Source organism: Schistocerca piceifrons, chromosome 2 (genome assembly GCF_021461385.2).
Source record: "Schistocerca piceifrons isolate TAMUIC-IGC-003096 chromosome 2, iqSchPice1.1, whole genome shotgun sequence".
Taxonomy (NCBI): domain Eukaryota; kingdom Metazoa; phylum Arthropoda; class Insecta; order Orthoptera; family Acrididae; genus Schistocerca; species Schistocerca piceifrons.
This window is the reverse complement of record NC_060139.1, coordinates 561300572-561328415: the sequence shown is the minus strand read 5'-3', so window position 1 is coordinate 561328415 and position 27844 is coordinate 561300572. Positions and strand designations below refer to the sequence as shown.

The 27844-nt window shown below is 42.6% G+C and overlaps 1 protein-coding gene across 1 annotated transcript in view; it reads left to right on the top strand.

Moving 5' to 3' along the window:
• LOC124777711 (U3 small nucleolar ribonucleoprotein protein IMP3) overlaps window positions 1-27844 on the top strand; it is an 85782-nt gene that overhangs the window by 15857 nt on the left and 42081 nt on the right. The window contains exons 2-3 of the mRNA XM_047253208.1: window positions 10226-10333; window positions 23383-23589. Of these exons, the coding sequence (XP_047109164.1) occupies window positions 10226-10333; window positions 23383-23589 (315 nt within the window). The remainder of the gene's footprint in view (window positions 1-10225; window positions 10334-23382; window positions 23590-27844) is intronic.

The following is a 27844-nucleotide window of genomic DNA, read 5'->3' as shown; positions in this document are numbered from 1 at the left end:
CACCAGAGCTGTTCCTGTATAGTAGATACAGTCTCCTTTTTGTCACACATATACCTTTATTCCTTGTGTAATCCACAGTTTATATTTTGACTTCTGTGTGATTTGAGTTACCTTCAGGGGAAACAGTTTTCAAAAGTGGAGGTAACTTTATTACTGAATGCTTTCTATTTTCCATTTGAGTCATAAGTATTTCTGAATTTCCCAATTTTTTTTACTTATTTATTACCCTCCTGTACTCAGATTTAATAGATTTTTTTTATCCTGACAAGTTGCAGCATTTAACACATGATGCTGCATGGCATGATTAGATAGCCCATTCACTATCGGTTTTGTAATATGACTTTTCCCCCTAGATTTGTCTACAAAGATGTTATCAATAGCAATCTCAGAGCATTTATGTATCCTAGTGGCAAAGTTCACAGTAGGAACTAAATTGAGTGATAGTGTTATTGAGTGCAAAATTGTTCACTGACAGCACTTTTCAATAAATCCACCTTAAAATCACCAGCAACCACTATTTCCTTGTTTTTTAGCATGAGATGGGACAGCAGAGCTTCCAGATTTTATATGAAGACATTAAAATTTCCTGAAGGTGATCTGTATATACCTGCTATTATAAATGACATATTATGAAATACTACTACTGTTGCACAAGCTTCTAAGTGCTGCTCTGAGCAAAATTTCTTAATATCAGTATTCTTGAAATCAAAACGGTTGCTGACAAATGTGGCAACTCCTCCTTTCTCCATATTTTCTCTACAGAAGTAACAAGCTAACTTGAATCCTGTAACATTTAATATATCTATACCAGTGGTCACATGATGTTCAAAGAGGTAGATTATATCAACTGATTTGCTCAACTCTAATTCTTCAACACAAATAAGCAACTCATTAAGCTTACCTCTTAGTCCTTGGATATTCTGATGCAATAATGATAACCGATTTCTGCTCTGGCTGGATTACACCTGGATGAACCTAATTTTCCTGCCAATTTTTGAGTATCTAGTTTGCAGTCAGAGGCTCTCTGCATGGAATTGTGTACATTAAAATTTGCTTTCTGGCTGCCTGTTTTATCAGTGTGAATGTCATTTTCAACCTGTCTCTGAACATCTTTCGTTTCTGCCCTCCCTACCCTAAAAAAAAACTGCTGATCTGTCACTTGTAACAACTGGTACTTTACCACTTGTGACAGCTCCCCCCACCCCTCCTCCTCCCAGGAGTTACTTGTTATTAGCCCAGACAGTTTTCCCCTCCCTTTCCTGTTGAGGTGAAGGCCATGCCTAGTATAGTTCCACCTGCCGATAGAGTCGACAGGTACCTTTACCACCAAGCTAGTGTCACCAGCAAATAGAAATAACTAGAATCACCTGTAATACTAGAAGGTATATTGTTTATATAAATAAGGAGCAAGAGTGGCCCCAGCACTGATCCCTGGGGCACCGCCCTATTTAACCGTGCCCCATTGGACCCCACGTCATAGCCATTCTCAGTACTGTGGAGAATGACCTTTTGCTATCTGTTCTTAAAGTAGGAGGTGAACCAATTGTGAGTTACTCCCTGTATTCCATAATGGTCCAACTTCTGGAGTAATATTTTGTGATTAACACAATCAAATGCTTTAGTTAAATAAAAAAGAAGCCTTTTGGAATCTATTGTTTAATCCATTCAGTACCTCACAGAGAAAAGAAAATACAGCATTTTTAGTTGTTAAACTACCTCCAAAACCTAACTGTACATTTGACAGCAAAGTAAGTGAAATGAAACAATCAGTTATCCTTATATACACAACCTTTTCAATAAATTAGCAAGCACTGATGGCATAGAAATAGATCTAAAATTGTCTACATTATCCCTTTCTCCCTTTTTATAAAGTGACTTTACTACTGTGTACTTTAATCATTCAGGAGACTGACCATTCTTAAAGAAAAAATTACAAATATGGCTAAGTATAGGACTAACATGTGCAGCACAATACTTTAGTATTCTGCAAGGTACCTCATCATATCAATGCGAGTTCTTAGTTTTCAGAGATTTAATTATTGACTCAATCTCTCCCTTGTCAGTATCACAGAGTAGCAATCCAGATATCTGTCTCGGAAAACCTTGATAACAGCTTCCACTCTTGCAGGCATACGTTCAATCAGGTGTTGGTAGGTTTCTTGGGGAATGGTAGTCCATTCTTCACGAAGTACTGCACTGAGGAGAGGTATCGATGTCGGTCGGTGAGGCCTTGCACAATTCGGCGTTCCGAAACATCCCAAAGGTGTTCTATAGGATTCAGGTCAGGACTCTATGCAGGCCAGTCCATTAAAAGGATGTTATTGTCGTGTAACCACTCCGCCACAGGCCGTGCGTTATGAAAAGGTTTTCAATCATGTTGAAAGATGCAATCGCCATCCTCGAATTTCTCTTCAACAGTGGAAAGTGAGAAGGTGCTTAAAACATCAATGTAGGCCTGTGATGTGATGTGATAGTGCCACACAAAACAACAAGGGGTGCTAGCTCCCTCCATGAAAAACTTCACCACACCATAACACCTTCATCTCCAAATTTTACTGTTGGCACTACACACGCTGGCAAATGATGTTCACTGGGCATTCACCATACCCACACCCTGCCATCAGGTCGCCACATTGTGTACTGTGATTCGTCATTCCACACAAATATTTTTCCACTGTTCAATTATCCAATGTTTACGCACCTTACACCAAGCGAGTCGTTTGGCATTTAGTGGCGTGATGTGTGGCTTACGAGCAGTCGCTTGACCATGGAACCCAAGTTTTCTCACCTCCGGCCCAACTGTCATAATACTTGCAGTGGATCCTGATGCAGTTTAGAATTCCTGTGTGATGGTCTGGATTGATGTCTGCCTATTACACATTACGACCCTCTTAAACTGTTGGCAGCCTCTGTCAGTCAACAGACTAGGTTGGTCTGTACGCTATTGTGCTATGTGTCCCTTCACGTTTCCACTTCACTATCACATCAGAAACAGTGGACCTAGGGATGTTTAGGAGTGTGGAAATCTCACGTACAGACATATGATGCAAGTGACACCCAATCACCTGACCACGTTTGAAGTCTGTGAGTTCCGCAGAGTACCCCATTCTGCTCTCTTATGGTGTCTAATGACTACTGAGGTTGCTGATATGGAGTACCTGGCAGTAGGGGGCAGCACAATGCACCTAATATGAAAGATGTATGTTTCTGGGAGTGTCCCGTTACTTTTGATCACATAGTTTATATCTGACTTATCAGTAACAGAAACATTTTTATTATCTATTGACTTAATATCCTCAATCTTGTGCTGCTGATCAGACACTTCCTTCAAGACTGTCCATATGGCTTTAATTTTATCCTGTGAATTTGCTTTTATATTTGTGTACCACACACTCTATGCCTTCTTAATAACTTTTTTAAGCACCTTACAGTACTGTTTGTAACAAGCTCAGTTGACTACTTCTAGCATTTCGAAATAATCCCCACTTTCTTGTACATAATATCCTATCCCACTAGTCAGCCACCCTGACTGCCTTTAACTGCTAGTACCCTGTTTTGAACATTTTAGTGGAAAGCAGCTTTCATAGAGCTTGGGAAATATATTAAGGAAAGCATTATATTTGTCACCGATGTTATCAGCACTATGAACATCCTGCTGGTCTTGTTCCATTAACGAGCATTAAAGAATTCTCTATTGCCACTGGAATAGCTTGTCTACATAGTTTATAATTATATAACAATTGTTTGAGTACAAAAAGCCATTCACCCTTCTACTAATATAATGGCCACCTAGTAATGAAGAATGAATAAAAATCTTGTCTATAATTGTGCTACAGTTCCTGTGCACCATGGTTGGAAAAAAATACATTCTGCGTCAGATCATGTGAATTTAGGAGATCTTCCAACATCCTCTTTCTTTCAAAATCACATACAAAATTAATATTGAAATCACCACATAAAACTAATTTTTGGTGCTTCCTAAAAAGTGAACTAAGAACCCTCTAGCTTCAGCAGTAAGGTTTTGAAGTCAGAATTAGGTGACCTATAAACAACAACTATTAGAAATATAGTTTCCGTAACTGCCCCAGCACAGCATACAAATACTTGTTCAGTGTAGTGTGTAGATAAATCTATGGACTCAAATGGAATACTGTATTTTACGTACTTGGCTAATCACCCATTCTGCAAAAAACTCCTTGAATAACAGCCACCTAATTTTTATCCCGGTAAAGCAAGTCTCTGAATTGTCACATTATTTAAGTGGTGCTCTGATATAACAGTAATGTTAGCATTAATGTCTATAAGCAGTTCACTAACTTTATCTTTAATACCTCTTATATTTTGATAGCATATGCTAATTCCTTCACTACTTGGATAATTGACCTTCTTTGAAGGTGGCTCCTCTGTTAGAGAGACTTCCATAAAGCAGTGATACCTGTCAGCTGACTTCCATCTAAAAAAGTTGCAGCTCTAACGCTAACTACTACAGGAATTTTCCTGAGACCACCACCACCACCACCACCACCACCACCCATTACACTGTCACCCATAGGTTAGGTTTTTCCATTCCCCCCTTCCCATACTTATTGAGGTGCAAGCCATGTCTAGTGAAACCCAGTCTATTGATAGACTCAGCTGGCACCACTGCAATGTGGGCCATGCCCTCCACAATCAGTGCCTTCTCAAACCCTATGTTAACATGCCTAACAGCAGCGTTAAGATGAGGCTGATCATATGCTGAAACAGTTGCACAAAATGCACATTTGTGCCACCAGTTTGAGGAGGTATCTCTTCCAGATCACCGCCCACATCATACTCCCTGTCCCTATTGAGACTATTCCTAGCTCCACCCACAGTCACCACCTATTCCTCTTTCATAAAATTCCTGTATGACTCCCCTAAGTTAAAAGGCACCTGAGCCAACACTGCACTGGACTTCACAATCCTGGTGATGAAATGTATGATCTATGGCCGGCAGGTATGGTGGGTCATTCTCACAATCTGCTAACCACTGCAAACTGTTCTGCAGCTGACTGTCTTGTCACTTTGTCAACCCGTGTCATGAATGGTTTTCTGTGGATGTGTGTTTTTTTTGAGGAAGCCTAAGACACCTGCTGCAGGACTGGTATCCTCCATGTTACATAAATGTGTGGCTTCGGAGGCCGCCTGCCCCATTTCCTTCACAAATTTTTAAAAGACAGAGTTTTCAAGATATGTATGGGTTTTGCCTTGTTGGACACTTTCATCCAGGAGAACGGAGTGCCCCAAGGCTTTGTCCTGAGTGTCATAATATTTGCTATAACCATTAACCCTATTGCACAGTGTCTCCAAACTAGGCATCTCCGGCTCCCTTTTCGTCAACAACATTGTGACCTATTGCAGTTCTCCATAGACTTGTCTCCTTGAGCAGTGTCTCCAGTGATGTCTTTGATTGTCCTTAATCATGGGGCGTCAACAAAGGCCTATTCACTGACAAAACTGTTTATATGAATTTCTGGTGGCACAAGGAGTTTCTTCCGCTGCCTTTACATGTGTAGGGCCTGTTGTTCTCCTGTTCACTGAAAGTATGAAATTCCTGGGTCTCAGGCTTGATAGGAAACTTTCTTGGTCCTCCCACCTGTCTTGCCTAGCTGCATGCCGCACCAGGTTCCTCAGTATTGTATGTGTCCTAAGCAGTACTTCTTGGGGAGTGGATCAGACCACCCTTCTCCATTTTGGCTACAGGCGTCTTTTACATTAGCCCGGTGGAAAGCCTCTTTGCAGAAGCTACTGAACTATCGCAGTCTTGCCGGTGTGGTGCTTCCCTGAGTGGGTACGCATGCTGTTTGTCTGCCATGCTGTGCCACCCATCTTATGCCCTCTTTTTCGATGACTCCTTTGACGACCAGTATGCGTGTGCCCTTCTTCTCTGTTACCTCCCAGAGTTCGCTTTCAGTTACTGCTCTTGCAGCTTAACTTCATGCTACCTGCCACATTCCTGATGGGTGTGAACCCTTCAGCACCTTGACTTTGTGCAGTGGCCCATGTTCGTCTTGGACTTTGTTCACTTCTCAAGGACACTACTCCATATTTCATCTTTCGTTGTAAGTTTCTCAACCATCGCACACAACTTAGCAATGGCACTTTCATGTATCCTGATGACTTTAAGACTGACTATGGTGTTGAGTGTGGCCTTCATCTTTGACAATGGCCATTTTCTGTATTGGCTTCCAGAACACTACTCTTTTCTCACAGCAGAACGCTTTGCCCCCTTATTAGGCCACCCAGTTCATCCAGCAACATAGGCTTTTTAATTGTCACACATGCTCTGATTGTCTCTGGGCTCTTCAGAGCCTCTGTATGATGTACACAGTTCATCCCTTAGTGCTACAGATCCAAGAAAGATTCCACTTGCTTGTTGTTGAGGGAACCACTATGATCATCATCTTGGTTCCCAGTCATGTCGGTCTGACGGGAAATAAGGCTGCTGATGGTGCTGCCGCTGCCAAGGCTGCAGTCCTCCTGCCTTGGCCTTGTAACTCTTCCATTCCTTTGGATGATCTCCATGTTGCCATCTGTCGGCTGATGGTTTTACTTTGGCATCACCACTGGGCTTCTCTTTACGGGAACAATCTCCAGGGAATTAAACTTATCCCAGTGAATTTGTCCGACCTCCTCTCGCCACCCCTTGTAATGAGCTGATCATTTTAGCTAGGTTGTGAATTGGGCAGTGTCTTTTTAGCCATCACCATTTGTTAAGTGGTGATCACTCACCACTTTGTGCTCATTGTCATCAATCATTGACGTTCTCCTTTTCCTGGTTGAATGCCCTTTTCTTAACCGCTTATATTTCAGTGTATATTTACCATCTGAGTCATCAGCTATTTTAGCAAACGATGTGTGGGCTGTTGACCAAGTTTTACTTTCTGTCCATCGTACCAATATGGCAAAGGATATTTAATCTATGATTCAGGATCTCTGCTGTCTATACTGTGTATTTTGTGGACCTTTCTCTGAGGGGAAGTTCTTGTTTTTAGCTCTCTTTCCTTCTGTCAATTGGGCTTCACATGTAATCACTTTTAACTTCTTTTACTTGTGAATGTTCTGTGATAATGACATGGGCATTTATAACCTCAGTTGTTTCTGCACCCAAAAAAAAATAAAAAAGTAAAATAAAAACATCCAGCCGCATTGTGTGCGATGTGCAGACAGTGGCCAACTGCCCTCCTCATGCAGGCCGTGTGCAATGCGCTGCACCGTCTGCCTATCTCGTCCACTGCTCTACATCATAGTTCCGCTGCCAACGGCTTCCCTCCTCAACTATCTACCTCCTTGCCATCTGCTCATCAGTCCACGCCCTATCCTGTTCCACTGCAGCAAGTTGCTGCAGGCAGATACCCCAAACTTTCCCGGCTGCAGAAATAGAACCCAAATCGTGGTTTACCTTGGTGGACAACATCTTGGACATTCGGGTAATAATCACTGACAACACTTGTTTTGTTTGTCTTTATCAGCCATCTCCTCGATCATACAGACCGTAGTAGTGAGTTACTTCTGAACCCACGTAAATATATCACTGCGAAGTCTCTCATCATTGAGCACCTATCCCACTGTCCGTCAGAGGCGAAACATGCCTGGGATTACTTTGCCAGCATAGCGAGGTTGGTCGTCATTCTCAAGGACAATTCAAAATATGAAAGGGCATCTCTGTCAAGTACACCTGGATCTTGTGGGTCTTCTCTCCCCTCCAGAATGTTTTAGGTACATACTATCAGTCATCGATCGTGCCAGCTTATGGGTGGAGGCTGTTCCCTACCCAGATATATCTGCTGATTCAGCCACATGAGTCTTTGTCACTTCCTGGCTCCACTGCTTTGTTGTCCCTCTTTTATCACCACTGGTCAATGGAGACAATCAAAGTCAATCCTCTTTACCAGATTATGTGCTCTGTGCAATGTTAACAAATTCTACACCACTGCTTGCCACACCCAGAGAAATGGACTGGTCAAGCATTGGCGCTGCACACTTAAAGCGGCCCTCGTGTGTCACTCTGGCTCCAGCTCAGAGTCCCTTCTGTGGGTGTTACTGTATCTGTAAAGCCTTTAAAGATGAAGAAACTCATCCCTAACCGAGATGTATATGGCTAGCCTGTGAAACCCCCTACCGAGTTTGTTGAAGACTTTGTCCTCGCCTCACCTGCTGAGCTCCCTGCCTTAGTCAAGTGTGTCCACGCTTGCACTTTGCTGACATCTGCACTCTGCCTTCGCATGCTCACACCATACTATGAAGGTTATTACACAAAGATCTACAAAACTGCAAGTTCATTATGCTCTGAGATGATACAGTCCGGGCAGTAGTGCAACCTCCTTACATCAGCTACCAAAGAGTGCTTCAGTGCACGAATAACACTTTAGACATTTACCTCAATGGGTAGTAACAGACTGTCGCTTAACCGAGTTAAACCCACTTGGACCATTGATGAGGACTGTCTGTCGATATCTGATTCTGAGATGTCATCCACGGACATGTCTTCCTCTGTATACCCTGACCAGTTGTCTTCCGAGTGCACCTCTCCCTGTGTATCTGCCAAAGCCAGTGCTCTGGGTGATGACTCCCTGCTGGATGACATGCCCCCTTCCTGTGTGACCTCTACACCGTCATCACCTTACTCTTCTCCCACAGTTGTCATCTTCATGGTTGCCATATCTGCATTTTTGCATCAAGGATTTCTCTCTCTCTCTCTCTCTCTCTCTCTCTCTCTCTCTCTCTCTCTCTCTCTCTCTCTCTCTCTCGTAAACTCAAAGACAGCACCCTCTCTGTATTCCAGGCTCCCCCATGTATGCTAGACAATTAAGCTACAGCCCGCTTCACTCTTCTCCACTCCTCCCAGCTTCTGCATGATGCTGACAAGGGCAACACTATGGCTTCTGTGGACAACAACAGTCACCTCTCAATCACTGTCCTGATCATCGCGCACCCTACCTCTACAGCACGGGACCCAATGATTCCTCCTCTCTCGAACGGGCTTACCTCTGCATTCACCTCACTGGCTAAGGACATGGTCTCCGGAATCCATGGCTTCACACCGCTTCTGGCCTCAAGAAATGATCCAGTCATGTCTCTGTCACTGGCTTGCCACAACATCACTGGTCACTCAATCTTGCACACCACCTTGCCCGAAGCCGACCGGCAGCCAATGCCTTTATTTTTTTCCCCGTGCTCCACATTGCTCTGTGGCACCTACCGATAGCAGTTTGACTATTGAATGTCTGCCTAAACTGCTGTGAAGCTCAGTGATATTATCTTTGACTCAGTCTGTTTTCTATCACCATTGTGGTAGATAATGAATTACAATGATTTTGTATCAGTGTGTTATAATAAATATATTTCGTTACATGAAGTGGTCCCAGGTCACTGTATTCACCGTATTATTATTGTTGTTGTTGTTGTTTTCCCACTGGTGGAACACTAAGTGCATAGTACTTTTCATAAATTAGCTGCATGCTTTTAATATCTTGCCTTTCTTTTAAACCTGAAGTTTGTCTGAAAGGTAAGGTTCTGCTCTTCTAATATAAAGTGCAATCTTATTGTCCGGCATCCTCATCTACTGAAGTGAATTGCTGACTTTGACTGTATTACTTCAAATAATTTTGTAATTTTGATAATTTTGTCATGACAGTAAAATTTAACTTTTGTAGATTCAGAAAACTAAGACATAAATGTAGTTGCAGTTAAAATTTTTAATAATCTCAGTGTAAGTTTCACTCAGAATCACTCATGAACAAGCAAGATTGGTAGGCTCGCAAGCAATTCCTCATCAGTTTTCCTGCGGTCTTATACACCAATTGGATTATGTACCAAATTAAGTAGAAAAAAATTGAGAGGAGTAAAATTCAGTGAGTGAGCTAGGTACAGAGAGGAACTACCTACTTCCTGTATGCATCTACAAAATGTGTTTTTCAGCTGAAAGTAAACTTCAGCATTGAATGATGCAGATGCTGTAGGATGACGCCAACCTAAGTTACAGGTACCAAAAATTTGGGCAGTACCCTGGATGGAACTCCAGTTATTGTTGTCATTCAATTTTGCATGGGCTGTATCAGTATTTGTGTATTAACTCAATAGGCTATCCCTCTGAGGCTAGTCTGTTTTGTCAATAATAGTCATTAGTGTTGAACAAAAATTATATTATTTGTGTAAATGAATTTGTTTATACCTTCTTAACTTTTTCTTTTTTCTGTTTCAGATACAATAAGCTTTCAAGAGAAATAAGAGAACTTGCTCGGAAGGTAAAAGAATTAGATCCGAAGGATCCATTTCGTGTGGAAACAAGTGCCCAGCTACTTGAAAAATTGTTAGTATTTGCCAAACATTGTCATATTTTATAGGCATATTTGTTGCCGTTGGAGTGAAGACTACTGTGTAGGGCTCCCCAAAGATTGTTTCAGTAGATTATTACTGTAATTTGAAGTAAATATTTTAGTAGTGTACTGGGAATTTATTTTCAGCTATTACAATTTTTTGCATCAAGGATACCAGAAGCATCTATTCTGGATGACATTGTAGGTGAACTGTGGGGTCTTCATCGCTGGTTATACAACTCGGCCACAAATTCTACTTGGTCCTTCTCTAATTGTCAGTCACCTTCGAGGATAACTTCCAAGTCTTTATCTGTAATGGAGAATGTCCATTCCTCTGACACAGGGAGACCACTTGTAATGGATCATGGATTTGAATTAACTTATGCACAAATGTTTGTCCTTGGAGGGAAGGGAGAGTACACAGACATCCAAAGATAATCAACACAATAAGCCGTGCTACACAACACTCTCATGCATTTGTTGTTTTTCAACACACAGTTAATGATAATTTTCAATTACAAGGGAGGATTGGAAAGTAAAACAATATTTTTTTTTTCTCCTCTGGTATTGCAGCGGGAATGTTGAAATTTCACGATGATATATAGTTTGAAGTTTGTGATACAGAGGGTATTTTGTTGTCATGTGTGGCTCTAGTAGGAGAAGCCTGAACTACAAAACAAACATGGCCCACATGTTACTGTCGTCAACTTGGAAGAACAGCGCAGGATAGTTCAGTATTCATGAGCCAAATGGCATAAACCAAGTGAAATTCACAGGGACATGCGTGGACCCCCCTGAGGGTCCGGGGGTAAGAATAGGCCCGAAGTATTCCTGCCTGTCGTAAGAGGCGACTAAAAGGAGTTTCACATGTTTTGGCCTTTATGTGATGATCCCCTGCAAGGTTTGACCTTCATTCTTCAAAATTTACCCGAAGAGCGAGCCAATTGGAGAAGGGCGCTTTACATGGTGCACCGTGTCCATCGTGCATTGAGATCTTTAGCCTACTTCCTCATCGTAACATTTCAGTCCTGCGCATTCTCCATCTCTTGGGTGAGGACACCTTCCTGGTTTTCCACCATGCACTATGCAGTGTCGCTTTCTGTGTCGATGATGACCATGGACTTCTTTGCACCTGATATCCAGAACGTAAATATGGTCCAGGGTATCATATTTCACAGGGACCTTCTTTTGCAGTCTGACGATGAGCTGCGCACCAATTTAGAGTGGCAAGGTGTACATTTTGTCTGGTGTGTCCATGGGGGTCTGAGGGATAATCAGGTTGCCACCAGTGCCTTCATCTTGGCCTTCGAGGGTGATACGTTGCCCGAGAAGGTCAAGGTGATGGTCTACCACTGCAGTGTAAAGCCCTGTATCCCCGATGTGCTGCTTTAAGTGCTGGAAGTTCGGCCATATGTCTTCCCGCTGTACTTCCAGTGTCACGTGTTGAGATTGTGGATGCCCATCACATCCCAATACTCTATGTGCCCTGCCTCCTATCTGTGTCAACTGCGGAGAGCACCATTCACCTTGCTTGCCAGACTGCAGGATTTTCCGGAAAGAAAGGAAAATGATGGAGTACAAGACCCTGGACTGACACCTATACTGAGGCTAAGAGAAAATTTGAATGCCTGCATCCTGTACGTATGAAATCATCTTATGCCGCTGCTACAACAGTTCTGGCACCATCAGCCCTGCCAACCCAGGTCACCTCTCAGAGTTGGAGGACTACACCTGCCCCCTTAATGGTGGTGGTGGTGGTGGTGGTGGTGGGGGCACTTCCCTCCCTGTTGCTCCCACACCATCTACTTCGGGAGCAACCCTCCCCCCCTCCTGAGCCATTGGGGATGTCCATCCCCACTTATAAGCTGGAGAAGCATAAGTCTTCTTCAGCTTCTGTCGCTAGGAAGGTGTCCCTTGGGTCACTCCCTTCTCAGGTTTCTACTAGTGGGAAAGATGACACCCACCAGTGGCTGAAGAGCTCAAAAGCAGCTGGTCGTAGGGCTTCACGCTCAACCTCAGTCCTAGAGACTTGAGCCAGTGAAGTCCTCCCAGCCAGGGAAACCCAAGGAGGAGTGAGAGAAACCCAAAAAGAAGACCCTTAAGACTAAGGAAATTGCGGTGGCACCCACACACCGCTACCTACAAGCTCTGCGTCTGAGGATGGGGTGGAGATTCAGGCTTCCGCTGAGGACCTAGATCTCGCCAGACCCTCAGACACAGTAGATGTAGACTGGTCAGGCGATAATTTGGTGGCAGCAGGTGACCTTGAGGCTTAAACTGCCTCATTGAATGTTCCATGCCTTCCCAGTCTCATGATGACGTCATCCTCCACCGGAATTGCGGCAATTTTTTTCCACCACCTGGCTGAGCTACAGTAACTGTTAAGCTTTGCACCTGCTATCTGCATTGCCCTCCAGGAAACATGGTTCCCGGCAATGCGGACCCCTGCCCTCTGTGGCTATGAGGGATATTACAGGAACCGTAGCGACTACAATCGAGTGTCGTGTGGAGTTTGTGTTTATGTCCTAAACTCAGTATGTAGCGACACTGTGCCCCTTCAAACCCCTCTTGAAGCTGTGGCTGTCAGAATAAGGATGACACAGGAAATAACTGTCTGCAATGTATAGCTTCCTCCAGATGGTGCAGTACCCCTGAATGTATTAGCTTCACTGATTGATCAACTCCCTAAACCTTTCCTACTTTTGGGAGATTTTAATGCCCATTACTCCTTGTGGGTTGGCACCATGCTTACTGGCTGAGGCAGAGATGCCGAAACTTTACTGTCTCAGTTCGACCTCTGCCTCTTAAATACTGGGGCCGCCACTCATTTCAATGTGACTCATGGTAGTTACTCGGCCATTGATTTATCAGTTTGCAGCCCAGGACTTTTCCCATCTATACACTGGAGAGCACATGACGACCTGTGTGGTAGTGATCACTTCCCCATCTTCCTGTCACTGTCACGGCATCAGGCCCACGGACACCTGCCCAGATGGGCTTTGAACAAGGCGGACTGGGAAACTTTCACGTCTACTGTCATGGCTGAACCTTCTCCACACAGTCACATCGATGTGACGGTTGAGCAGGTGACTACAACAATTGTTTCTGTGGCAGAAAACGCGATCCCTCACACTTTAGTGTGCCCCCAGCGTAAGGCAGTCCGTTGGTGGTTGCTGCAAGTCACTCAAGCAATTACGGAGCGTCGGCGATCTTTACAGCGGCATAAGCTGCACCCTTCCCTGGAGCACCTCATAAATGGCTTCGTGCCCGCGTTTGCCAACTTATCAAACGATGGAAGCAGGAGTGTTAGGAGAGATACACCTCGACCATTGGGTGCCACACATCACCTTCCCAAATCTGGGCAAAGATCAGACATCTTTTTGGGTACCAGACCTCAACAGGTGTTCCCAGTGTTACCATAAATGGCATGATATCTACCAACGTAAATGCGATTGCCGAGCACTTTGCTTGAGCCTCTGTGTCTGAGAATTACTCCCCAGCCTTTCGCACTCTCAAACAGGGCAGGAAAGGAAAGCCCTCTCATACACTACGTGGCACACTGAGTCCTATAACCCCCCTTTTACAGAGTAGGGGCTCCTCAGTGCCCTTGCACATTGCCCCGACTCATCTTCTGGGCCTGATCGGTTCCACAGCCAGATGATTAACATCTCTCATCTGACTACAAGCGACATATCCTCATCATCTTCAACCGGATCTGGTGTGATGGCAGCTTTCCATCGCAATGGTGGGAGAGCACCATCATTCCAGTGCTCAAACCCGGTAAAAACCCACTTGATGTGGGTAGCTATCGGCCCATCAGCCTCACCAACGTTATTTGTAAGATGCTGGAACTTATGGTGTGCCGGCAGTTGGGTTGGGTCCTGGAATCACATGGCCTACTGACTCTATGTCAGGGCAGCTTCCACCAGGGTCGCTCTACCACTGTCCCTCGAGTCTGCCATCCGAACAGCCTTTTCCAGGTGCCAACACCTGGTTGCCATCTTTTTAGACTTATGTAAAGCATACGGCATGACCTGGCAACATCATATCCTTGCTGCCACATTGTATGAGTGGGATCCCTGGGGCTTGCTCCCGATTTTTATCCAAAACTTCCTGTCACTCCGTACTTTCGATGTCCAAGTTGGTGCCTCCCATATTTCCATCCATACCCAGGAGAATGGGGTCCCACAGGGCTCTGTATTGAGTGTGTCTCTATTTTTAGTGGCCATTAACAGTCTAGCAGCAGCTGTCGGGCCCTCCATCTCACCTTCTCTGTATGCAGATGACTTATTCATTTCGTACGGCTGCTCCAGTACTGGTGTTGCAGAGCGGTGCCTGCAGGGAGCCATCCACAAGGCACAGCCATGGGCTGTAGCCCATGGCTTTCAGTTTTCTGCCGTGAAGATGTGTGTCATGCATTTCTGTCAGTGTCGTACCGTTCATCCGGAACCAGCACTTTACCTTAAATATGATCGACTCACTGTAGTGGAAACATATTGATTCTTAGGTCTGGTTTTCGATGCCAGTTTAACTTGGCTCCCTCATCTTCGTCAGCTTAAATGGAAGTGTTGGCAGCACCTCAATGCCCTCCGCTGCCTGAGCAACACCAACTGGGGTGCAGATTAGGACGAGTCCGGTGTCAAGTGGAGGCTGGAGTCGCTCCATTGAAGATCAGACATGCACAACTGCTCACCAGTTACATTGCACACATTCATAGCTCTCCTGAACATCCTAAGTAGCATCTTCTTTTCCAAACCATTATGGTTTATATCCCGCATAGTCGGCCCAGATCAGGGCTAACGATTGCAGTTCATGTGCGATCGCTTCTGGCTGAACTGGAGTCCTTGCCTATACCACCTCTTCTTGAGGTCAAACGTACGCCTCTGTGGTGTAGCTGTAGGCCAAAGCTTCGCCTGGATCTTTCGCATGGCCCTAAGGACTCCGTTAACACTGCAGATATCCGCTGTCACTTCCTCTCGATTCTTGAAGTGTTCTGGGGCTCTGAAGTGGTTTACAACGACCTCTCGATGGCTGATGGTAATGTTGGCTATGCCTTTGTCCACAGAGGCTATATTGGACAGCATTCCTTGCCCGATGGCTTCAGTGTATTCACTGTAGAATTGGTGGTCATATCTCGTGCACTTCAGTATATCCGTTTATGCCCCGAGGAATTGTTTCTTCTGTGTACTGACTCCTTGAGCAGCCTACAAGCTATCAACCAGTGCTACCCTCACCATCCTTTGGTGGCGTCCATCCAGGAGTCCATCTATGCCCTGGACCAGTCCCATTGTTCAGTGGTGTTTGTGTGGATCCCAGGACACATCGGCATCCCAGGCAACAAACTTGCCGACAGGCTGGCCAAACAGGCTACATGGATACCGCTTCTGGAGATGGCCATCTCTAAACCTGACCTGCGTTCTGACTTACACTGCAGGTTTTTTTTTGGCTGTGGGAGACGGAATGGCGTAACAGTACGTACAACAAACTGCATGTCATTAAGGAGACTACGAATGTGTGGAAGTCTTCCATGCGGGCCTCTTGCAGGGAATCAGTTGTCCTCTGCCAGCTCCGCATTGGCCACGCTTGGGCAACACCCGGTTACCTCCTGCGCCGTGAAGACCCACCTCAGTGTCGGTGTGGTGCCCAGTTAACAGTGGCTCATATTCTGATGCACTGTCCCACTTTGACTGCCCAGTGACGAAATCTTGCATTACCGGACTCGTTGCCGTTCATTTTATCTGACAACACGTCATTGGCTGAATTAGTTTTACGTTTTATTCGTGAGGGTGGGTTTTATCGTTTGATCTAAGTTTTAGCGCATGTCCTTTGTTCCTCTGTGTCCTCCACCCTAGTGCTTTTAGGGTGGAGGTTTTAATGTGTTGCAGAGTGGCTGGCTTTTCCTTTTTATTCTCGTGGTCGGCCAGCCACTATAATCTGCATTCTTGTTTTACTCTCTTCTGTTTACAGCATCTCTCTGTTGTTTTCTTGTCCTCTTTTTTCCCTTTTAGTGTTCGTTGCCTTTCCTTTGTTCTTGTGGTTTTTCCTTTCTTTCCATTTTGTGTTTTATGTCTTGTTTGTTTTATTCTCACACTTGTAGCATTGTTTTATTAGGAACAAGGGACCGATTACCTCGTAGTTTGGTCCCTTCTCCCCTTTTTTAAACCAACAACCCAACATGCGTGGAATGTAAGGGGATGACTATGTGGACCATAGCAATGTCTGCAGGTGGTGTACAGTCTTTCTAGATGGCCATACGAACCTTAGTGATCACCATGCTCCGGGTGGCCAGTAACAGCTGCAGCCCCACAGAATGTGAGAGCCATTGAGGCAACAGTTTTGAGCGACTGGCATGTGCAGCTGTGAATCTTACTGCAGCAGTTAAATATTTCTTATTGTGTAGTGTACGATACTGTTAATGGCACATTGAAATTTCATAATGTTAATGCTTGCGGGGTCACTAAGAACTTGACAGACAACCGCTTGCCCCCATATTGCTGCTCATCTTCAAGAGGAAATTGCCAAATTTGGGTGCAAGGTGCTCCAGCATCCACCAGACAGTCCCGATCTGGCACTGTCGGATTTTAATCTGTTTTTTTGCATGAAGAAATTCATGGCTTGCCAGAGCTCTGCAACAGATGAGTCAGTGAAATCAGCAGTCTGCAAATAGCTGTACTCCAATCAAACAGACTTCTACGAATGGGGCATTACCAATTAAACTTATTGCTGATAAAATTATTGTGCATTACTTCCCGGTCTTCCATCATGTTTTGAAACTTTTCTTTTGGAAGTGTTTCTGTGAATATGTCTGTTAATGAGTTTTTTATTCTGATATAGAAAACAAGAATGGAGAAATTATTATTTTGTCATGGAAGTTATGAAACATAATGGTTTTTTTTATTTTAATATATTTTTTTTATCCATTGTTTTTCATTGAATGTAATGCACTGTGGTTGTCCACTAAAAGTTGAGATGATTACTCCATGTTTACAAAAACCTCCCTCGCATTCGGGAGGACAACGGTTCAATCCCGTGTCCGGCCATCCTGATTTAGGTTTTCTGTGACTTCCCTAAATCACTCCAGGCAAATGCCGGGATGGTTCCTCTGAAAGGGCACGGCCGACTTCCTTCCCCATCCTTCCCTAATTCGATGAGACCGATGACCACGCTGTCTGGTCTCCTTCCCCAAACAACCAACCAACCAAAAACCTCCGGTAAGAACATACAAAGCCAAGTGATTTCAGCAGCCACATGAGATACTGTAACATACTCTATCTTTTGTAGATCTGACAACACATTTTTGCTTGTGAGTAGCCAGGCAACAGGTTTGCTAGTCAATATACTGACATAGCCCTTTATTGAATGGCTAGTATTGATATCTCCAGTTGTTAAATTATTAAATTTGACTGACTTAGTTTCGTTAATGAATGATTTATTCACATGATATGAATTACACAGCCTGACAAAAAAAAAAAGCATCCAAAGACTTTGTCGGATGTCAGTGTAATTTTGTTCACACCCACAATGTTAGCAGGTATGTAAATGATTTAGATTTGTGAATTGTAATTCTCTGTGCCCCCCCCCCCCCCCCCATGAACCATGGACCTTGCCGTTGGTGGGGAGGCTTGCGTGCCTCAGCGATACAGGTAGCCGTACCGTAGGTGCAACCACAACGGAGGGGTATATGTTGAGAGGCCAGACAAACGTGTGGTTCCTGAAGAGGGGCAGCAGCCTTTTCAGTAGTTGAAAGGGCAACAGTCTGGATGATTGACTGATCTGGCCTTGTAACAATAACCAAAACGGCCTTGCTGTGCTGGTACTGCGAACGGCTGAAAGCAAGGGGAAACTACAGCCGTAATTTTTCCCGAGGGCATGCAGCTTTACTGTATGATTACATGATGATGGCGTCCTCTTGGGTAAAATATTCCGGAGGTAAAATAGTCCCCCATTCGGATCTCCGGGCGGGGACTACTCAAGAGGATGTCGTTATCAGGAGAAAGAAAACTGGCGTTCTACGGATCGGAGCGTGGAATGTCAGATCCCTTAATCGGGCAAGTAGGTTAGAAAATTTAAAAAGGGAAATGGATAGGTTGAAGTTAGATATAGTGGGAATTAGTGAAGTTCAGTGGCAGGAGGAACAAGACTTCTGGTCAGGTGACTACAGGGTTATAAACACAAAATCAAATAGGGGTAATGCAGGAGTAGGTTTAATAATGAATAGGAAAATAGGAATGCGGGTAAGCTACTACAAACAGCATAGTGAACGCATTATTGTGGCCAAGATAGATACGAAGCCCACACCTACTACAGTAGTACAAGTTTATATGCCAACTAGCTCTGCGGATGATGAAGAAATTGAAGAAATGTATGATGAAATAAAAGAAATTATTCAGATTGTGAAGGGAGACGAAAATTTAATAGTCATGGGTGACTGGAATTCGAGTGTAGGAAAAGGGAGAGAAGGAAACATTGTAGGTGAATATGGATTGGGGCTAAGAAATGAAAGAGGAAGCCGCCTGGTAGAATTTTGCACAGAGCACAACATAATCATAACTAACACTTGGTTTAAGAATCATGAAAGAAGGTTGTATACATGGAAGAACCATGAAGATACTAAAAGGTATCAGATAGATTATATAATGGTAAGACAGAGATTTAGGAACCAGGTTTTAAATTGTAAGACATTTCCAGGGGCAGAGCTGGACTCTGACCACAATCTATTGGTTATGACCTGTAGATTAAAACTGAAGAAACTGCAAAAAGGTGGGAATTTAAGGCGATGGGACCTGGATAAACTAAAAGAACCAGAGGTTGTACAGAGATTCAGGGAGAGCATAAGGGAGCAATTGACAGGAATGGGGGAAATAAATACAGTAGAAGAAGAATGGGTAGCTTTGAGGGATGAAGTAGTGAAGGCAGCAGACGAGCAAGTAGGTAAAAAGACGAGGGCTAGTAGAAATCCTTGGGTAACAGAAGAAATATTGAATTTAATTGATGAAAGGAGAAAATATAAAAATGCAGTAAGTGAAGCAGACAAAAAGGAATACAAACGTCTCAAAAATGAGATCGACAGGAAGTGCAAAATGGCTAAGCAGGGATGGCTAGAGGACAAATGTAAGGATGTAGAGGCCTATCTCACTAGGGGTAAGATAGATACCGCCTACAGGAAAATTAAAGAGACCTTTGGAGAGAAGAGAACCACTTGTATGAATATCAAGAGCTCAGATGGAAACCCAGTTCTAAGCAAAGAAGGGAAAGCAGAAAGATGGAAGGAGTATATAGAGGGTCTATATAAGGGCGATGTACTTGAGCACAATATTATGGAAATGGAAGAGGATGTAGCTGAAGATGAAATGGGAGATATGATACTGCATGAAGAGTTTGACAGAGCACTGAAAGACCTGAGTCGAAACAAGGACCCCGGAGTAGACAATATTCCATTGGAACTACTGACGGCCGTGGGAGAGCCAGTCCTGACAAAACTCTACCATCTGGTGAGCAAGATGTATGAAACAGGCGAAATACCCTCAGACTTCAAGAAGAATATAATAATTCCAATCCCAAAGAAAGCAGGTGTTAACAGATGTGAAAATTACCGAACTATCAGTTTAATAAGTCACAGCTGCAAAATACTAACACGAATTCTTTACAGACGAATGGAAAAACTAGTAGAAGCCAACCTCGGGGAAGATCAGTTTGGATTCCGTAGAAACACTGGAACACGTGAGGCAATACTGACCTTACGACTTATCTTAGAAGAAAGATTAAGGAAAGGCAAACCTACGTTTCTAGCATTTGTAGACTTAGAGAAAGCTTTTGACAATGTTGACTGGAATACTCTCTTTCAAATTCTAAAGGTGGCAGGGGTAAAATACAGGGAGCGAAAGGCTATTTACAATTTGTACAGAAACCAGATGGCAGTTATAAGAGTCGAGGGGCATGAAAGGGAAGCAGTGGTTGGGAAGGGAGTAAGACAGGGTTGTAGCCTCTCCCCGATGTTGTTCAATCTGTATATTGAGCAAGCAGTAAAGGAAACAAAAGAAAAATTCGGAGTAGGTATTAAAATTCATGGAGAAGAAATAAAAACTTTGAGGTTCGCCGATGACATTGTAATTCTGTCAGAGACAGCAAAGGACTTGGAAGAGCAGTTGAATGGAATGGACAGTGTCTTGAAAGTAGGATATAAGATGAACATCAACAAAAGCAAAACAAGGATAATGGAATGTAGTCTAATTAAGTCGGGTGATGCTGAGGGAATTAGATTAGGAAATGAGGCACTTAAAGTAGTAAAGGAGTTTTGCTATTTGGGGAGCAAAATAACTGATGATGGTCGAAGTAGAGAGGATATAAAATGTAGACTGGCAATGGCAAGGAAAGCGTTTCTGAAGAAGAGAAATTTGTTAACATCCAGTATTGATTTAAGTGTCAGGAAGTCATTTCTGAAAGTATTCGTATGGAGTGTAGCCATGTATGGAAGTGAAACATGGACGATAAATAGTTTGGACAAGAAGAGAATAGAAGCTTTCGAAATGTGGTGCTACAGAAGAATGCTGAAGATTAGATGGGTAGATCACATAACTAATGAGGAAGTATTGAATAGGATTGGGGAGAAGAGAAGTTTGTGGCACAACTTGACCAGAAGAAGGGATCGGTTGGTAGGACATGTTCTGAGGCATCAAGGGATCACCAATTTAGTATTGGAGGGCAGCGTGTAGGGTAAAAATCGTAGAGGGAGACCAAGAGATGAATACACTAAGCAGATTCAGAAGGATGTAGGTTGCAGTAGGTACTGGGAGATGAAAAAGCTTGCACAGGATAGAGTAGCATGGAGAGCTGCATCAAACCAGTCTCAGGACTGAAGACCACAACAACAACAATTCTCTGTGACAGGTAGAATGGCCACCAGAGTGCATTAGTCTTGTTATCAAGTCTGGTAGGGTATATGGAGGATGTAAAAGGTGTCAGATCTTGAATGAACAGTGTGAATGACACGGAGGTTCCTTGTAGTCATGTGACAGCATTGTTAGCAACTAAGAGAATTTGAAAGGGGCCTCTTTGTGGACTCTATTTGGCCGGCTGATCAAATCAGTCAATATCCAGATTTTTGGGTCATTCAGATATGTTGCTGGCCCAATGTTGGACTGCTTGGGAATACGAGGGTAGGCATACTCATTGTCAGGGTTCTGGTCAACCATTTCTGATCACCACAAGGGACAATCACCATTATTGTGCACCACAAATATTGTAGTCCTTTCACATTTGCATGTGCATCTGAGATCACATCTATGCGTCTCATCTGAGAACAAGTAATGGACTCCCTCTAACATTCTGTGTCGTCCTGCACCATTGGACTAGGCAATAACTGTCCCATGCAGAGGCTACCATTAAGATTCAACACATATGGTTACTTGTGAAGTGGTACTGTGATTTGGAAGCATGGAATGCTGATTAATGGAATTGCAGTGTGTTCAACAATGAATTGCAGTACTGAATTACCCTGGACAACCATTATCAAACAGTGTGGTGGCGTCCTGGGTAAAGCTCCCATTCTTCCAATGTTTTGGAGAAGCGCTATCACGTTACTCCTGGCATCATGGTTTGAGGAGCCCTCGAGCATGACTTTCATGTTTCGTGTTGATTTTTGTGCAGAGATGGTGTAAGGAGCATGGGCACAGGACATCGGGAAAGCACGATAGAGATTGAGTGTCTCTTGCATTGTCAACACTGGGAGAAAGGGGTCCTGCCTACAATGTCAACACACGGAAACGATTGAACTAAGCTGAAGAGAAATGTCAATCTCTTCTGTGATGTTATAAGTTTCATTTCGAAAATATTGTTCTTATTGGTATGAGATCTGTTCACCCAATGTATGTAAATATTCCATAAAAGCTACAAAAAAACAGTAGCAGTTCCGTAAAAGCAATTAGGTCTTTTCATAGCTTGTAGGTCATAAAGCTCTCTTCTAACTCCTCTGCAGATGAAAACGAAGTCACACAGCAAGAAATTGTGGCACTGCACAGCAGGTCCATAGCTACAAGAAACTACAGGAAAGTGGCTGTGAAAATACAGACTTATAAAAGCACATAAAAACATCAAAGTGACAGATCATTAGTGAAGTTGTTGGTTCAGTTATAACACATAAGTAGAGCATTTTAACATTTCATTCCACCCCAGTTCCAGTATTCAGTATATCAAGGACCAGTTACTGGTTACACACTTTTACTTGGGCCCGGTGTGGAGGATGATGGGAATGAAAGCTTGTGAACAGCTCATACCTATTGGCTGCCGAGACAATTCCCACCTCCTTCCCCCAGAGCAGCCTACTTAGAGCTTATAAAAGAAGCAAATATGTAATGGATAAATGCATCACAGAAATGACATGGAAGTTCATGCATCTTTGTTTATTCTTGTAAATAATATTAATGATCACTACACACAACAGTACATATGGAACGCTGTGTTCACAATAGCTACTTACTTATGTTGCAGACAATATTCTTATGTAGCCTAATTAAAGCCATATTGATGCAGATGGTTTGAAGCACCCAGTGTCTCCACCAAATAGTGTCACACCATAACCAGAGTCAAGTCCAAATCTGAAAGCAGCTTTGTCAGTGACGTACAGCACTTAGCACTGAAAACACATTTAATAAGAAGAACATCATCAACCAGAACAGAACTCAACTCCTGGATGGAGAGTGTTGTTATTTGTACAAACAGCAAACATTGCAGATTATGCAATTATTATGAACATACTAAATTTTGAGAACATTCCAGAAGTGATAAAGACTAAATGACAAATAATTGTTTATGGTTGGGTTTCAGCTGTCAACCCACAGACAGCCAGGCAGCGGTTTTAACAGCTTTTCTGCATTCTGCATTGCAAGCACCACAACTCGCACCAGTATGATTGTTGTTCATATGTGAATTAATTTTCAATTTTCACAAGTGGTGGAACCCTTTCAGCTTATCTATGCCTTATCGATGGTTTAGAAATAATCATTGTGCTTTCAATTTATCGGTATAACTTTCTCTTTTTTATCAGGTATATGATGGGGCTCATTCCAACAAAGTGGGATCTGGGACTCTGTGATAAAGTAACTGCCTCAAGTTTTTGTCGTCGTCGTTTGCCTGTTGTTATGGTGAAGAACAAAATGTCTCAGAATATACGCATGGCAACTCAGTTTGTAGAACAAGGCCATGTAAGAGTTGGACCAGAAGTAGTAAAAGACCCTGCATTCCTTGTGACAAGGTAAAGATTGAATGTTTTGGAATTATTTCATGTTGTTTAACTTGCACTTGTTCTGCCATTGTTAGCTATATCACACAAAATGTGTGCCTTTCTTTTTTCTTGTAGCACAAGGAAATATGAAGTCTGCTCTTTATGTGATATCTGTTATCATTTATAAACATAAGCTATCTTAATGTCGTAAATATGCTCAGTATGAGAGATCAGACTGTCACAGTGTTGAGTAACATTTTTCTTTTCCGTGGCATCTTTTTTATGTATGAGTTATTTGTGATTCTACTTCATGGTTGGCATTAGTTGACAGAAAATCCACAAAGAAAAGAACAGATTCTGGTAGTTTTATTTTGAATAATAGCTTCAGCTTACTGAAACAGCCCATTGGTGAGGAATCTCTTGCAGTTACAGAAGCAGGTACAATGTAGTAGACTTTTGATACTGTTCTGAGACGTAAAGCAACTAGAATATTGAGAAAAGGAAGATTTCTGCTAGGTAACAATAATGAATGAGGTGTAGGTTTACATCTGGGGATTTTTGGTAGTGAGCACAAAAACATCAGCATATTCAAGCCAAGAGTATATGATAGAAGAGCTAGAGAAACTGCAAAAGGAAAGTGATTTTGTGAGAGACTGGTTGGCGTCTTTGTAGGGACTGCATGATGTCTGCTGTAACTGAAACACGATTTATAGTCATAAATGGACTATTAATGTTCACTTTGTCAACATCTTTATTTTGACAGAGAGGAAAGGCTAGTTAATGTGAGACAAATGAGGATGCTGATGACTGCTGACAAGACCCACATTTTGCTGATGCTGGTTAGGTTACACCATACGTGGTGTGACGTGGTGCGCAGCTGAATGAGGTTGGGAATGAGATTGTTGTGCACTTACATTAAAACCTTTTTTTTTAAAAAAATATTATTATAAAGATAACCTTTTGCAAGCATTGATAGAGCAAATTGTGCTTGCACTCACACACACATGTGTGCGTGCACACACACACACACACACACACACACACACACACACACACACACACACACATATTTCCTACCAGATGCTTTGGTTGCTAATAGTTCCCAAGGTCACTGTAACTGGGAGATCAAGTGACAGTCCTCATGTGGGAAAATTCACAGGCATTGCAAAGTAAACAGATGAGAAGGGGCTAATGTGTTCTGTGAATGCTACATTTAGGATGAAGACAGTTGGGAGCTATGTCAGTTTGAGGAAGACTTTGTTGAAGGCAGAATTAGTTAGTTTCAGTTTTCTGGTTTTATTTCCAGGTTTTTGGTTGTCTGGTATTAATTGCCTTGTAGAACAATGAAACTATTTTTGTCGATTTGCTAAAAAATAGGCTTTAATTAATCTTTTTAATCTTTTCTGCAGAGGCAGTCAAGTTTATTAGGAACACTACTGGCGTCAACCGTTTGCGGAATTTCAAGTGCTCACTGTTATCTTCTGCGACATACGCCATTGTGCCATAATAAAGAACTAAACATGAGATAATACAGTGCTGGTACTTAAAGAAAATTTGCATTCCGAAAACCACATTGAAAAGTTCAATATCAGCTTGAGGCCTACCTCATTGTGAATTTAGATACATTAATGCGCTCTTTAAGTCAAATTATGCATTTTAGTATGGTTTATAAAATTCCGATGCTCTTGGAGTATCCTCTGATGTCCTGTTTCATTTGTGACGTAATGTAAGATCTCTTAATGCCATATCTGTACGAAAGACAGGCTTCCTACATCGTCATAGCTGGCGCTCTCTGAGAACTGCTGAAACGAATTCTAACAGGTCGCGGGAAAATATTGCAATTGGTGGTTTGAAATGCATTACTTTCAAAGACATTTCATTTTACGCAACATTAGTTATGTTACATGTACGAACGTGCTTTGGATTTCTTAAATCTTGATTTTCAGTTAAAGCTTAACACTTTGAAGACCAGACACTTAGAAGAAATTTGAGTCCAGAAGGCCAGACATTTATGCCATTACTTAAAATTTACTGGCACATTTGTATGATGTATCGAAGTGTAAAGCACGCAAGAAAGACAATATGTGAAAGCTTAGCGTTTCTTATAGCTACACTATGTACATTAATTTAAACCATTAACACCGGCCTTGGTGGCCGAGCGGTTCTAGGTGCTTCAGTCCGGAACTGCGCGACTGCTACGGTTGCAGGTTCGAATCCTGCCTCGGGCATGGATGTGTGTGATGTCCTTAGGTTAGTTAGGTTTAAGTAGTTCTAAGTTCTAGGGGACTGATGACTTCAGATGTTAAGTCCCATAGCTCTCAGAGCCATTTGAATCATTTGAAACCATAACTTTTCTCGCTACTTAACAATGTTGCTGTAGGCTGACATCACGTGTCCTATGCTCTGAATCACTAAATTTCTGAAAGACGAAAACCGAATTTCGAATACTGTTTTTCACTGTCGTGTTTACACGTTAAGGTCTGAAACGGATTTGCTAGCTCAGATAACTACGGCGCCTGGAAAACAGCAGATATAGTTTATGATTTAGTCAGCACAATCGATGTTTCTCTTCAGTTGATGAGGTGTAATCAGCTTCAGTCTAATATTTCTAATTATCTTTCACTGTACAATAAGCCACTCCGTCAATATTAGCCGAAATTTTTAAAAACAACACATAATCTGACAGCCCAAGCACGTTTCAATACCGGCTGCATTTACATGTTAGCGAAAATAGATTGCAGAACTGGAAAACCGGCATCCAGAAGCGGATTTCTAGAATCTATTTTAAAGTGTTTACGTGACCCCCCCAGGAACGCTATTAGGAGATCGGTTTATGAAATCCGGTTTTGCGAGCCCCATGTAAATGCGATGAATATTTGGTATCTTCGGCTGGTGAGATCATGTGACTTGAGCTGTGATTGGCTTACAAAAGCGCATTGCGATCTCGATTTCAGTACTTTGGAAACTAACGTTCTATGTTTGGTAGAATTTGACTATATACTTTCGCAGTACAAAAATATGCAGCGTACATGTTGATGCAAATTGAAGATGTTTCCAAAAACGCGTTTTTTTTCTGAGTTTCGTTTCCTAAAGTAGTGGGAGGCTCTCCGCCGGTGTATGAAACCGTAACTATTCAAAGGATAGATAGGTTTTACAATCGAGAGGGCAAGTATACTGTCACTTAACACGGAAAAAGCGTATTTTCACCTAGGAGAAAATGTATTTTTTATCTGGGAAAAACCGAGGACTGTTTTTTTATTCCTTGTCCACGTGTACACCCTGGTGTGGCTCCGAAGGAAGAGGTCGGTCGCTCCAAGTCATTCAGCAAAGTGGACAACATGGAAGGCCCTCTGCAGTCTACACTCTGGTACCCCAAAATGCAAGACCAACCCGCAAAAGTGAGGCCATTCTGTGCATCCAGTTGTTACCAACTGTTGTGCTGTGCAGGCTAACAACCATATACCACAATGTTCACATGCATCATGAGAGGCCAGATGAGGGCAACACTAAATGCACTCAAGGTGGCCAATTTCTGGTCAAACAATATATAAACTGATGTCAATGATCAATTTCCTTGTGTTGATTGTATACTTCATGCTTCTGACATGATAATAAATAAATCACTGATATTCTTTACTTTCCTGTAACTCTCATTGCAATCCTTAGACAGCCATACATGGTGAATATTACCTTAAGAATAACTGAACAGATGCACTGTGTCATCACAAGTTGGCTCACGTAGTTGTTGAAATTTTGTAAAGGGATCAACTTTTAACTGCTAATGAACAATTAAATTTTAATCTTTCGTAGGAGGCTTGTTAATAAAACTAAAAGCTATTAATTAGCTGATATTCAATTTTTTTAATAGTGGATGAAGTTCCTTCTTTGAAGTGAATAACCTGTTTCATATATACAGTTATCTCCTCATCATTTGTGTTAATACAATCTTAAGACTGCATGCATAACTTAAAATCATGGATACAGGTAATACAAAATACACAAGTTTCTACTGAAATGTACTATTTACTGTGTTTACGAAGCATGCTACATGTGACATTGGAAAACACATACTGCATTATGTACACATTGCTCACTGCAAGCTGACAGATGAATTACAAACGGTGAGAGACTTCAAGAAGAGAAGAAATAAAGAAAAGCTGTTACATTATATAACCAGAGCTGTCGCCGAACTTGGACTGCTATCAGGCAAGAGCCAAAAACACAGGTTTTCATACCTCTTGTTTTCCACTTAATTTCAAGAAATCGTGGTCTGATTTTTCTATCT